The 15,119-nt window shown below is 36.1% G+C and overlaps 1 protein-coding gene across 8 annotated transcripts in view; it reads left to right on the forward strand.

Annotated features, from left to right (window-relative positions):
• Positions 1-15,119, forward strand: part of LOC143248550 (zinc finger homeobox protein 3-like) — a 175,890-nt gene that overhangs the window by 82,044 nt on the left and 78,727 nt on the right. The window contains exon 4 of one of the 8 annotated variants that reach the window (XM_076497039.1): positions 131-2,399. The exons of the other annotated variants lie outside the window; for them this stretch is intronic. Coding sequence (XP_076353154.1) covers positions 131-162 — 32 coding nt within the window. The 3' untranslated portion in view covers positions 163-2,399. Of the gene's footprint in view, positions 1-130; positions 2,400-15,119 lie in introns of those variants that run through there. 8 annotated transcript variants of the gene reach the window in all.

The raw sequence follows: 15,119 nt of genomic DNA on the forward strand, positions 1-15,119 counted from the left end.
TTTCTTAATTGCTTTGGGCACGGGCTGAAAGCGATCTTTGTACAGATTTATTAGTGATTTAAGGTGTTTTAAACTTGAGGAACATGCGTTTCGTTTAGTTATTCCATGTTCATTTGCCACGGTTTCCTAGCTCAGGATGGTGATGAAGATATTTACATATGAAAATACAAGCAAGCCACTGTTGTGAAAAGATGTCTTCTCATTTCACCCTTTGCCCTCTACAAACTACTGATTAAGGAATTTAGCTAACATCAATAATAACTAAATTGCTGAATCAGTTACATGTGTTTTTAACATAGCATTTTATTCTGCTTGTGCCTTTCTTTGGAGTCCAGCCATGACATTAGTCTCCGTAACGTTATACTTTTTTAGCTGGATCGAAACGTTCTTTCCTAATGAATCATTAGTTTACAAAGAAATTTTAAAGGTATCTAGGGGAGTTTCTATTTATTCTGTTCTATACATTTTTTTTCCATATGAATTATACACACACACACACACACACACACATTCGTACAATCACTCTTATGTACAAAAAATAACTAATTTCAGGTTGTTTGCTTTCATTTACTTTTCATATTGTATGAATATCTCCACCCCTCTCCATTTCTCACGCAATTAGGCACTCTTGACTAAATGAGCACCTGTGTGTGTTGTTCTTATCTTTGTAGAATATTAGATAGATAAATGTATAGTGAGTCTGTTTGCGAGGTGGCATGGCACGAGATGGCATTCTTTGTTTTTAAATATAATACAACACACAACATGTTACGCGCATTTTCACCTCGTGATGTTTTTATTTTTTATGTAGCACTGGTTGAAAACCACATGGTTATTTAGTTTTGTCGGTAATGTGTTAAATGTTTTTATATTGAAATGCATCCCTAAGTTTCGTGTGCGCCAAAGATAGGAAGAAGTAAATATTTGTTACAGTTGCTGAGGGACATTTTTGGATCTGTTTAAATAACACGAGAAGAAACTAAAATATGTAACCATGTTTTCCAGAGGCCCGGCATGGCCAAGCGTGTTAAGGTGTGCGACTCGTAATCTGAGGGTTGCGGGTTCGCATCCCCGTCGCGCCAAACATGCTCGCCCTTTCAGCCGTGGGGGCGTTATAACGTTACGATCAATCCCACTATTCGTTGGTAAAAGAGTAGCCCAAGAGTTGGCGGTGGGTGGTGATGACTAGTTCCCTTCCCTCTAGTCTTACACTACTAAATTAGGGACGGCTAGCACAGATAGCCCTCGAGTAGCTTTGTGCGAAATTCAAAAACAAACAAACAAACAATGTTTTCCAGTATTCTCCGCAAGGATATTTTCCCAAAATTTATACTGTATATAGGAGAGTTACTAATGTATTCTCAAAATTTATTCTGTGTAAAGGAAGGATACTGATACGTAGGAGGGGTAATAAATATTGATATTATTACATAATTACGTTTGTCTGTTGCATACAATTTTGTCACTTCGCGTTCTCTTCAAGTAACTTTTCATTTCATAAACCAACGAACACTAAAATATTACAATTATACCATCGTTAATGGTATAAGTGATTTTTTTATTACAGGTATCGAAACATTGAAGAAATAATGACTATTTCTGAACTCACAGAACTGTAGATGATAAATAAAGAAATTCGCTGGTATATTGTAGCAAAAATACCCAGATCTTTCTGGCTGCCTCCGCAGTTTCTATTCTATTTGCACAGCTGTTTCCGTTTGACACGTCACGCAAAGACCTCGCGAGCGCTCGTGCCATGTGGCCTCGTGCTTCGCGCAAAAGTTCGTCCTAAATAGAAGAGTCCACTATTAATACGGTACCCATACGATATATTATCACCTTTGTCTTTCTCCCCGTCCTACCCCTTCCTACCTCCCCCTCATGTTTTTACGGCGAATATTTATTTAAGATAGACGGTGAAAATGTTGTGGCTGGAATATATTTCTTTGTATAATGCACATGAATGTTTGAATGCACTTAATAAGCTCCGTTTTTATTCTTGTACATTTTTTGAAAATTTATATAAAAATATTTTGTATGCAACAAATAAAAAAAACATTGGTTTATGTTGTTGAAAAAATGTTGTAGACGTACGTATAATAATGGCATTAATAGTGTATTTATATGAAATCCCGCATGTTTTGATCAGTTTGTTAGTTCTGGTTTTTAATAATTTTTTATTGGCATGCCGACGATATTTCGTAGGTGGTGTTTGCAAGTTTTAATTATTCAGAGCTTATTAGTTTGGTGAGATCTTTATGTTTAAAACTGTCAATTGAGCTGTGGAGAATATGTCCTATTTTTATTTGTATATATGACGAACACTTTGTTTTATTTCACCCTTGTAATAACGGCTTTATCATGGAAGAATAGAATAAACTGTTTTTTGTTCTCCTGAATAGTTTTGTTTCGTTTATTTTTGTTCACTGTAGTATCCTTGCCTGTATTTTCCTTTTGTCAACGAATATAAGTTTTATGTTAATTTTCAAATATGAACTATTCAACTGGATTTAATGTAAATTATTTCATACACTGTTTTGAAAGTACTGTCTGTGAACATTTTGAAATTCTAATACACGGTAAACATCTTAGATAGAATATTAGTGAAATGAAACCCTGTAATAAAATGTTGTACGTAATCTAGCTAAGGTCCCTACACACAGAAATACACTTCTTCAACTGATACGGTTTGTAGTTTGGCTCTTCGTGTTTTGACTGACAGATTGTCAAACTTGATAACTGCACGAAACTTTATGATTCATAAAAAAAAACAGAAAAAGTTCTCACTCGTTCGAGCCGTGGTTGCTCATTTTAATACTGACGGTTAAAATTTGTAAGATGTTCAGAAAAACAAACGAAACTAAAGTTTAATTTCATTACAATGTTTTCTAAAGAAGTTTTTGGTTGTTGTTTTTTTTTCTTTCTACGACTTACTGTTTCATCAATATTAAAAACTGTAGCGTTTGTGATTTATAAAAGTAGTTACTTTTTGTATGGTTGAAATCATAGAATTGAATATCCACTTGCCTGAAATACAGACTCTTGCTGTAGTCACCTTCACATGGTAGGTCCGTCGGAAAATGAAAATTTATAAGTTTTTACTTTTTCATTCTAATTAAATCTTAAAGTAGAATTCACCAGAAACTTGTATCCAGATTCCGTGTTTATAGAAATGTTATTTTACTCTGATTGGCCCCCGGTGCGCCAGGCCGCAGTCAAGGTCAAGGACTAAAACGTTAAGGTCTTGGGTGTGAGTGCTCGAGATGGGCAGAGTGGAGATAAGACATCGTGTAGCTTTGCGCTAAAACACTCTCTGGTGAATTTTACTACATACGTTTTCTTAACGATTACATTTCCTCTGAACTGAAGAACTACTTTTTTGTGTGTACCTTATCAAGTAATCTTGATGGTGTGAGTTAATTGTTTTCATTTTGAAACAATGCAGTGGAATACCAACATGGAAGTGAAAAATAATTCTTCAGTTTTCATCGTATTGCAATCACGTCAAGTTACGGTAGTTGCGTGGTAATAAATTGGTAGTTGAGCATGCAGTTCCCAATAAATCCTGTCAGTGGGCATAAAAAGTAACCCTAAAATTGCTCAACAGATGTGTGTTATAGCACTTAAAACCTAAAGCATCTGATTCGCGTCAACCTGGATCATGCGAATAAGACCCAGTAAATGTTGTATCGTGTTTTGTAAAAAAAAGTGCTCTTTATATTATCGCAATTATCTGGATTTTTGCGTGATTATTATGTTAACATTTTTAAATATTATAATTTTCCTGTTATAAAGATGAAGAGCTTATCTAGGCTTCAGGTGAAATAGACATTCTGTTGTTTTTACTCAGGTGTATGAAACTATTTTCCTATCGAAATAAATTTCTAAAGTTTGTCTCTTATCCACTGAAAACCATATATTTTAGATTACGTGTGTGTATCAGGGGGCGGAGGATCTTTGTGATAAACCCAGCATAAGGCAACAAGTGTACAATGTGCTGCTTAATAACAAATAAAGAAGTTACATTATATACTCGGACAATTTTTAGATTCATAATTAGATGTTTTTGTTGAGATTGTGTTTTCTTTAGAATATTGTTTTTGTATTACTTAACTTCTAAGAGCGCCCTCTACTCAGGGGTGATCTTCAACGTTTATAACGCAAAAATTGAAGTTCGATAACTGTTGTGGGCACGGCACAAATAGCTCACTCTGTAGCGTTGCGCTTAACAACAGACAAACAAACATATCTCTCTCCGTAACTCAAAAATTAATTTGAGGACTTATAGTTTAAATTCTAGGCTTGATACCTGCAGTGACTACAATTCAGATAACTCATTGTTGAATATTATTATAACTGAAGCAATTGATATATTAAAATATGTAAATAACATGTTGGAAATAAATATTAAACCTGTAAAACAACTACAAAATTATTAAGCTCATTTACAATTATATTATTTTCTAGAACATTCTCTTCCGCATACATGCGAATCTCAGCTTCAGCTACAGCTTCGTATGTGCACTTAAGCTCTTTTAATGACGCAGATGTATACCGTATTAATATTGAGATTAAACATAATTAAATAATTACTGTCAGTTCCATATATTATCAAGGCTGTGCTATTTCCAGAAGTTTTGCTTTTGTTTATATTATGGTGGTAAAAGTTTGGAATGTGGAGATCTATGTCCGATAATTAACCCGCAATTTCACGCAGATATTTGCATATGCAAATACACTTTTAGATTGTGTGAATTACTTTCAAAACACAGTAGGGTCTTCCCTGACTGATCCGTGAAAAGAAACTTTCTCAGCAATGATGTGTGCATTAGTTCAAGAACCTCATTTGGTAATATTTTATTTTATTTTTACAAGCATGCTTCCTTATATTTGGTGAACAGCTTTAACGAGACTCGCGCAAAGAGTTGTGGGAGGGAATTAATGAATGTGTGTGCCTACCAATTATCCTTTCTTCAGAAAATGGTTGACACAACAACGAATGAAAATTCTTTCTGCTGACTTAGTAATCGATAATACCGCCATCTCGGGAATATTTCGCCCAAATAACGCCTTTGTTGACTGACCAGAGACAATAGCGAGTCTGGACAAACGTACACGTGGGCAGACGCCAAATGCATGAGAAGGAAATACTGGGAAATGGCGTCGATGATGGTAAGGCAGCGCCAGTGATCTGTGTTCTGGTCCCGAGTATAACAAAAAGGGATTTGTAACTTCGTATGTTTGGAATAGGAGCAATACATTGACTAACTGGTTGCCAATAAAAGTAGTTATAGGCAAAATATATTTTAGAAATTAAAAGCTCTAAATTATAGAAAATTCACGTGTATTTTGTATAGTCTTCATGCGCGGCACAATGTAAAATAAATTTCATATTAACAATAGTTTGGAAAACTGTGACCTCAACGATATACAAATGCACTTTGTACCTTAATCATTTGTATAGTAATAATAATGGGGGTTCCTTCTGAAGCATTAGCGCGATTGTAAAGCCAGTAGTTTGAACTCCCACTGCTTGCAATATAATATGCCTTTAGCGTAATAATGTTTATATACAACATTTTTTACAAAAACGTCTTTTAGCGGTTGGTTCAAGGGGAGGAATCATGATACCACAGAATAGCTAACTAATAGATAACAACCTGTTTTAGGACGCGAAACGTACATCATTCACTATTTACACGAACAATGCCTCTCTACTAAAAACTAGAAAGCAATAGAATCATTAGAATGTACGTATTGCTGTTCACTGAACTTACCAGATTCAGATAACTTGCAATAACCGACTCGGTGCCATCTATATTTAAAATTCAAACTCTGAGTTAAGTAAAGCACTGTTTCTGGCTTTTGTTCGTGTTGATATTTTTTTCTCACTTGGACAACGAGTTTTAGAGTAATTAAGGATCATAAAGTTAAAGCAGGAATGATTTTGATACAACAGAAATGTTGTAAACCAGCCACCAAGTCCCCTGGTGTATCAGCGATAAGTTTAAGAACTTACAACGCTAAAACCCGAGGTGGACAAAAAAACTGACAACCCATTGTGTATCTTTGCGCAAAAAAAAACAAGAGGAATAAGAGCAATAACCAATAAGCACACAGTATGGGGAAAAAGTCCACCGAAACGTCAACTACTCGTGTTACTCTCGAATCAGGTGTTGTCAGTACATTGCAGCCGGTTTATTTTATTATGACATCTGACTTTGCTAAATATATCAGAATATTTTAATAAGATTAGATGCTTTTAGGCTAAAATGCAGCCCTTGAAAACATTATTCGCTTGCTGTAACGACTTCCTTTTGTTTAGATTAATAATGATTGGCCAACCTTATTAATGGAATAATAGTGCAATAATGAAATCTTTCTTACATTGTAGGTGACTCAATTTAAAAGCTGAATTTTTCTCTAGACATTTTTCGGTGTTTAATGAAACTCTTCTAAACTACGATAAATATACATAACTTTAGATTAATCAAAAAGCGTAATTTCGTATTGTTCTTGAATATATCCAGCGTTTCTTAATTACTGAATGATTAAAATATGAACGTTAGTTAAAATATTAAACTTCAGAATGTTTTAAAAGTGGATTAATGGTGACAATAGAATAGTTTTAAATAGATATTCAGGAACATATATATTCTAGCTTATCCAAAAACAAGAACAATGTGACGTACTTCACATGAAAAGAAAGAGTGTAATTTACTAGAAACTCCCACAGATACGGCGTTGTATTCATACGATGGATAAATATCCATCCCTTGCAGCAAGTAGTCCATTCTTCTGCCTAAGTCGACAGAACATTCTTGTTACATTTTTAATGAATGACGGCATCACCGCGAAAACAATTGAGTTCACTTGGTAAAGTGTCTTCGTGATACGTTTCTCACCACGACGAGCCTGTTAACAAAGTTACAAGTGAATAAAACCTTTTTTTTCTCACTTGGACTTTCAATTCGTACCGTCTCCATGTTAAGTGAAAAGAAGTGGTGAGGCGAGACACAGAGTCTTGCATATTAAAGATAATATAGTTTAATATTAAAACATATTAATAGCATAATAAGTGAGTGTGATTCGAACCTTGTTTGTTCACCTAGTTTGACTTGACAATATTACTAAGCCCCCCGCTGCGACAGCGGTAAGTATACGGATTTACAACGCTAAAATAAGGGGTTCGATTCCCCTTGGTGGACGCAGCAAATAGTTCGATTTGGGTTTGCTATAAGAATAAACAGAAATACACACAATGTTACTGAAGTCCATTGCGTATTTACAAAGCAAATAGTAAATATGTGATAGAGCTTGTACCTAGGGACAATGTTATCATCGCATATTAGTTGCCATCATCGTTTTGCGTGTGTTTGAGGATAACTGACTAGTTGTTTCACCTTAGTGTATTTATCTGCCTCTAGCTTTTCCGTAGAAGAAGGAAAAACTTATTATATATATTTGTATGTTACCATATTTTGACAAATGCATTGGCTTCTTTAAAAGTTGTGAAAACGTACATTCACAATTTAGGTAAGTTACATTTTCATCTGTTCTTTTTTTGTATTTTAGGTTTAGAAGTAGTTTGCGTGACTTAATTTTTAAATCTATTTTGTATTCTTACGTTATGTTCATAAAAGAATAATAAGACATTACTTTTCGCTAAATAATGGGTTGGCCGCGCATGACCAGGTGGTTCGGGCGCTTGACTCGTAATCTGAGGGTCGCGGGTTCGAATCCCTATCGCACCAAATATGCTTGCTCTTTCAGCCGTGGGGACGTTATAATGTGACGGTCAATCCCAGTATTCGTTGGTAAAAAAGAGTAGCCTAAAAGTTGATGGATTGGTTATGATGATTAGTTGCCTTCCCCTTAGTCTTACATTGCTAAATTAGAGACGGCGAGCGAAAATATCTCTCGTGTAGCTTTGCGCGGAATTCAAAAACAAACAAACTAATCGTGTTTTGTTTTTATTATCGCTAGGATTATATTAAGGTGAAACCTGGATAACTTTGAAGTGACTCTGTAGTGACTTAAAAGATGGTAGTGCTCACGTACCCTTTCTATGGATAGAAAAATATGTGAAGCTCTAAATCGGATGTGAAGCAGGAAACTTAGAATAAAACTTTTTAAATTCAATCGTTTACTGACACTCATAGTTTAGAGACCTAGTGGAACTCTCTTTAATGGATAATCCTCCAGCATCTGATAGGAGTGGCCTTGTTTCACCCTTGAAAAACTAAACGATCTGATAACCCACAGTAACAGGGTGTGTTGTTTGTTAATCAATGATATGTAAATTTTTCTGACTTTCAGAAGGCGCCCATTTTTATTCTCAAACGTACAGTTTTGTGTTTATTCATGAAGAGCCGAGGTTTTATTATTGTCTTCAACTACTTCATTGTTTGTTTCGCCTCTCCCCAATTCAACACTCTCTGGAGTAATAATAAAAAAAAGTGGAATTTGGTGGAAGATGACTTCCACCGCAGAACGGAAGAACATGCTCGTTCTTTTTATATAACAGCCGAGCATACGCTGGTGTTTTGGGATTTCTTTAAGAGCGTACAGCCTTTGTACGGGCTGCTAAACACTTGCATGTTAATAAGGCGTTTTCTTATAGAGCTTTCATGCTACGTTGTTCTTTGGAAGGGAGAGACAGGCAGATGCGGAAGAAGGTCTAGTACCATGTCAAAATTCTTTATATATGCATCATTAGCGACAAAAAGAACGTTTCCTTCTTGTACTCTCTTGAGACGTTTTTTTCATTCAGTATATTGGATTCATAACAAAAAGGTGCGCCATATCTGTTGTTGTTATAAATACGTTTACAAGTATTGGTATTTGTGTTGTCTTTATAAGTGCCCTTTACTGTACTTTCGAAGACACTTTTTTTTTCAGGTAAAGAAAAGTAAAGTTTCCTCCAGCATCAAAGTGTTCAATGTTTCGTTCGTGACTCAGTCTATGAAAATAGGATTACTAGTGCTGAACAAAATTCAGTAAAACTAATTATTCTTTTATCATGCAAATTAGACAGCTGTGGGCTTCAGAAAGCCATTGAATGTCTTATGTATTGTACAACTTTTTTGTTAAACAAAAAGCTCTGAACTGGATTGTAGTTCTTTTTTTTTTAATCCTTGCACATGTAGGTGGGTATTGTTGCATTGTTAATATACTGCTGCTCAAAGGAAAATGAGGGATAGAATAGGAAGGGAGGAGGCAGAAAAAAATTGAACAGTAACGTTTTATATCCCTCTCAAAGCCCCTTGGCGGCTCACCTGGTAAGTCAAAGGGTTTATAACATTAAAATCCTGGTTTCGATACTCGTGGTGAGCAGGGCAGAGGAAGACCGTTGTGTAGCTTGGCTTTTGACAACAATATTTTTTTTAACTTCTAGGTGACTGTATATTTTACTATGTGTTATTACAGTGGTTTATATACAACATGGTAAAGGTATTTTTATTTATATTAGAAAAATTTACACGTCTATATATATTATTTGATTTTATGTTTGTAGTGAAATGCTGAGAAAAGACGAATCAAGGAATATAGAGTAAAGTAATATCAATGACAAGAAAAAACAAACTAAATACTGACTAACTTCATGGTTTCAAACTCAATTTTATATAAAATAATTTTTATAAGTTTTTGAGAATTCAACTCGTTTAAGAGAATCGACTTCCTCTGATTTTTTCATTGAGCCCGAACACAATAACTCCTGTAAACGTACAAAAACATCGTTTCAGTTTATATATATATATATATACACAACGCCATTATGATCAATGTGCTTGTGCATGGCGTTCATCTATCTGCTCATCGTGTACGGCCGCACTTATCTCGGGTCTTGACCATTACGCTATGCTTAAAGTGAAGCAACGCAGGGAAGCCCACTGTTATCAAATGGGGGTTGGCAAGTCCGTTGGTCTGTGGTTGCGAGCTAAGCCACATCGGCGAGAAAGACCAATTAATACGATCCATATGCCAACGTTTAGGGCGAGAAGTAACGATTGTGATGGGCAGTTTGTCTGACTCTTACTAGCTATTTTATCTTGTTTTTGTTTTGTTTTTTTTGTTTTCATTGTATTGTTCTTTCTCTGTATTGATTCCTTTTCCATGCCTTTTCGGTGGGAGAACAAGTAGCATCGATTTTGTTACCTGGGGATGATTTGGTCACTTTAGCTGTTATAGAAAGATGCTAGCCTTATTTTCCTCTCGCTGTTTGACATAGTTTACCAAACTTAATTTCGTATAATACAGAATAAAATATTTTCTGGTTGACAGAGTTATATCTGTTGTTACTGAAGGATATTTTCTCCATTTATTGGTAACAAAAGCGCATTGTTAGAGTTACATTGATGAAGTCTTACGATTAGGGTAATTTCATAAATTACTGCAGTTGTTTTATCATCACAGATAGTTTAGCATGGCCAGATGGATAGGGCGTTTGACTCCCAGCTGAGGGTCGTGAGGTCGAAACCCCGTCATACCAAACATGCTTGCCCTTTCACCCATGGAGGCGTTATTTGTTACGGTCAGTCCCACTATTCGTCGGTAAAAGAGTAGTCCAAAAGTTGGTGCTCGACATGGCCAGGTGGTTAAGGCACTCCACTCGTTATCCGAGGATGGCGGAGTCGAATCCACGTTCCACCAAACATGCTCGACCCTTCAGCCGTGGAGGCGTTATAATCTGATGGTCAATCTCACTATTCGTTGTTGAAAGAGTAGCCCAAGAGTTGGCGGTGGTTTATGATGACTAGCTGCTTTTCCTCTAGTCTTAGACTGCTAAATTAGGGACGGCCAGCGCAGATAGCTCTCGTGTAGCTTTGCGCGAAATTCAAAACAAACCAAACACCATTACAGTTGTTAATCGTTACATACAAAATATAAACACTGTAGAAGATTTCTTCTCACGCTCAATTGCCAGAACATCTACCATGTAAATGTCATTGATTTGGTTTTGATGTACTATTTGTACATTCAGATTATCACTGCAAAAGCGCACAGCAAATGTCTTTGTAGCTCCAGACTCGTCGCTGTTTATTAGTAGCGTAGCCATAGAAAAGGGACAGCTATCCCGGGATTCAATACCATTCGGGGACCCTCAAAATTCGTATTTTGAATTTTGAAAATTGGAATTTAGAGGGGCAACAGAATTGTTTTCTTCATGGTCTTCTGAGACCTTGCTACGCACTACTATTTACCAGTTGTACGAAACGTATTAATGGAAAGATGATAAAATAATGAAACGTGTAAGATCTGTGAGGTACATTGTTTACCTGTAAGTTGAACTAAACATATATTCTTACTGTTCACTTCCTAACTGACCAATTATCATTCTAACTGAAACATTTTTCTTCTCATGTTCAAAACCTTAATGCTTTCCTAGTGTTTTCTTTCCATGAACAATAGTGTTCATTATATTCTTCTGAACATTTTTACTGTCTTTTTTTCTTGCTGAGACTTAATTTTTTAATTTTATTTATTCACCTCAAGATCCATGCAGTAAATCCGACAGTTCACGATTCGCATCCCGTTGCCGCAAAGACGTGTTTTGCCCTTTTGTGCCATAAATTTGCCATAAGAATAATGGTCAGATCCCACAATTTTGTTAGACAAAATAGTCCAACCTTTGGCGATGGTTATACTGTCGGTGAGCTGCTTTCGTTGTAATTTTTTTGTTCCCCGATACCAGTGTATTTTGTGTAGTTTGTGCTTAATAGCAAACAAACTCATGACCAAAACACACGTTCACTTTTTCTCTTATGGCCGAAACATGGTGTTGGCTATTTATTATTATCTTGACCGAGACGTATGACCCCAGCTATGTTTTAACCGTGATACAATGTCGGTTACTCATTATTTAACCTGACCAGTACTCACTGTTAAAACTCTGACCGATGTACAAGAGTTCAATATTGAGCCTTCCGATTAACCTATGATAGAAATCAACACAATGGTTGAAATACAGGAGTGCACATTTTCTGCAAAATTGAGATCAAGGAATACACGAGTTGTTGGAAACTTGTAGCAAAAGTCACTAACATCGTTGATACTTATGAATGTAAAACAAATATTGCCATTCAATGCTCTGAATCATACTAAATCTATTCTAAATATAAAATAGTTATACGCTTGAAAGAGTTGTTGAAGTAAACCATAGTATTAAGTTCAAGTAAGAATTTTATGTATTTTTAAGTGGGAGATATTTCTAACAGACCATTGTATATTTAACTTTAAACCAATAACCTTCAACCTGGTACACTACATCTTTCCACCCACCCAGTATGCGTTCTGAATAAGCCTAGTCAAGGCAGTTGTGACGAGAGTTCTACATGTAATAACAAGTTTGGTACTTCTAAAGGTCAGCCTTTAGCGTGGACTAACCACTTCGAATAAGGCGGACTATCGAAATTTTGGAGCAAGTTTTTAGACAGTCATGATTGCGGCCACATGAAGATTACAGCTGTACTGACTAATTACATGGTGTTTCTCTCGGTTTTTGAGAAAATACAGGCTTCTCTCTTTTGTTTTGGCCGTAGCTTCTCGAATTATAAGTCCCGGCCACCGAGTTTTTGTGCAGCCAGGCACGGCTTATCGTGGCTGTGACGTCTAATTGATGCATTGATGCGCGAGTCGGGAGGGGATACCTCTTGACAGTGGGGGTTATGCAGGTTCCGGCATGAGAGCTCGTGGCTCGCAGGCGGGCGACAAAACCAGCCTCTACCGCCTAACTTAGGTGCAAGTTTTCTTCTAATGTATGACCAATATGTGATTAGAATTTGCCGTTCTGATATATACATGTATATATATTTGTGCTAGAGGTAGGTATAATTACAAAGCCGGTTAGGCGTTTGTTGGATTATATCTATTTAAAGTTGGTTCTTATAACATGCAAGAGTTGCTTTTAAGTTCGTTGTAGTCTACAAACGTTGGCGTAGGTGAAGTATAAAGACGTAAGGATGAACCAAGATATAGGTTTATCAAGATAGCACTGATTCCTGTGACCCAAAAATCACGTAGTTCGTCAACCCACAACTTTATAGTAATATTGTGACGATCTTTTTATGTTGACCAGTACAACTGTGACCTTGCGGTTTTATTCACGAACAGAGATAAGTAATTTATATCTAGAAATAGTGAAAGGAATATGTAGTAGTGAACAAGTTGTGTGTAAAATAAGATAATACATGGAGATAAGGCTTATCACAATTGCTAGGTGTTACGTGAAAATTAGCTTTTGTGTGTGGATTTACTCACAACTACTTCAATATTAGTGAGATAATGACGTTGCTATCATGCTAATTTACACGTCTGTACCGATATGGATACGTGGCTACCAAACGTTTCAAACTACAGCCTTCAGAGGAGAGAATTTATCAGGTTGTAGAACGGGGGGAGGGGTTCTGGCTACTCTAAGACTGAAATAAGTTAAACATGTGCTGATCTACTACGTCAGCAAAGACCTCATGAGGGCCATGCGTGAGCGCATTCGCTGTCGTGGTATCCAGCGAATGAATGATCTTCACATTTTTTTGTAGATGGTGGAAGCAGATGAAACGGCCTGTCAGGACTCCTTCTTAGTCTGACAGCCGGCTAACCCCTTAACGCCATGGCCCATTTCTCAATGTTATTATAGCGCCCTATAATGACGCAGTTCGGTCGGAACCACGTGGAGAATAGAGATAGAACAGAGGCAAAAATATATTAACCGCACAAGCTATGTCGTTCCGGGAACAGTAACTGAAAGACGAATCATATCGTTTTGTTAAAAATGCCTCGATTAAAAATTATTGAATTACGTTCATAAATTCAAATGTCTACATTTTGTATTATAATACGTTTTATTTTGTATGTCCTTTTATAGAAGTTCGATTGAATTATATTAGATGAAAGATTAATCAACAGAAAAGATGACTTTTGACATACTAGACAAGTTAGTATTAACGTGTTGATTTTTTTATGTTCCTTTCCAATAATTTGTATGAAACAGTTGCTATTTTTCAATGTGACTTCCCTATAGAGAGCTTCGATAAACAAAACCTTCCCAAACTAAGTTCGATATATTTGTCATAAACTGGATACACATAATATTACCAGACAAAATATCCATAGAATTATATCTTTCCATTTGAAATAACTTTGAATGAGTAACATTGTGTATTGCTAAACGTCAGTAAAATTAATATAGTTTGAAATAACTTTGGAAACTGAAAAAGCACTTTTCTGAAAATCAGTAATCTTTCTTCTTGGACGCATTTTCGTCATTGTAATAGATTAATGTTTGGAAGAACGGATTTTGTTATTTTTTATAATTAGACAAAACATGTCACAATGACTCTAAATTATATTTATTACTAAATAATTTAAGCCCATTGATTATCTAGTTACTTTAACGGTACAATAACACAAACGCACAGACCATTGCATAGAGCTGTACACATTCATAGCTATAGTCTCTGTCACGTAATCTGTCTTAATATAATGTAACAGTTGAATGGTTAATGACTCTCTTTACATGACTATCTTATTGTGGGCCCCGGCATGGTCAGGTGGCTAGGGTGTTTGAATCGTCATATGAGGGTCGCGGGTTCGAGTCTCCGTCACACCTAACATGCAAATCCCTTCAACCGTGGAGGCGTTATAATATGATGATCACTCTCAACATTCGTTGGTAAAAGATTAGCCCAAGAGTTGGCAGTGGGTAGTGATGACTAGCTGCCTTCTCTCTAGTCTTACACTCTTAAATTGGGGACGGCTAGCGCAGTTAGCCCCCGTAAAGTTTTGCGCGGAAATAAAAAAACAAAACAAAGACTTTCTTAATGCGTCCTTCTCATTTTCTGTTCAGAGACAACACTTCAGTCACCCTCTAGAGTCTCGTTCTACTTGTATTTGTCAGCGACAAAGTTGAAAAAACCCTGGAAAAAAAGCAAAACAAACTATTTGCAGATTCCCTCATTTGTGCTGTTCGACTTTATCTCCAATGTACCCGTCTCTCTCTTTTTTTTCCAATTTTCAAAAATCTCCTTCGCTCCGTAATTCCTAGTTTGTTTTTATTGCTTTTTGGGTAGATTCTGTTGGGTCTAGTTTCAAGCATGATGGAAGATTTGAAACTTGAC

Source organism: Tachypleus tridentatus, chromosome 1 (assembly GCF_004210375.1).
Source record: "Tachypleus tridentatus isolate NWPU-2018 chromosome 1, ASM421037v1, whole genome shotgun sequence".
Lineage (NCBI taxonomy): Eukaryota > Metazoa > Arthropoda > Merostomata > Xiphosura > Limulidae > Tachypleus > Tachypleus tridentatus.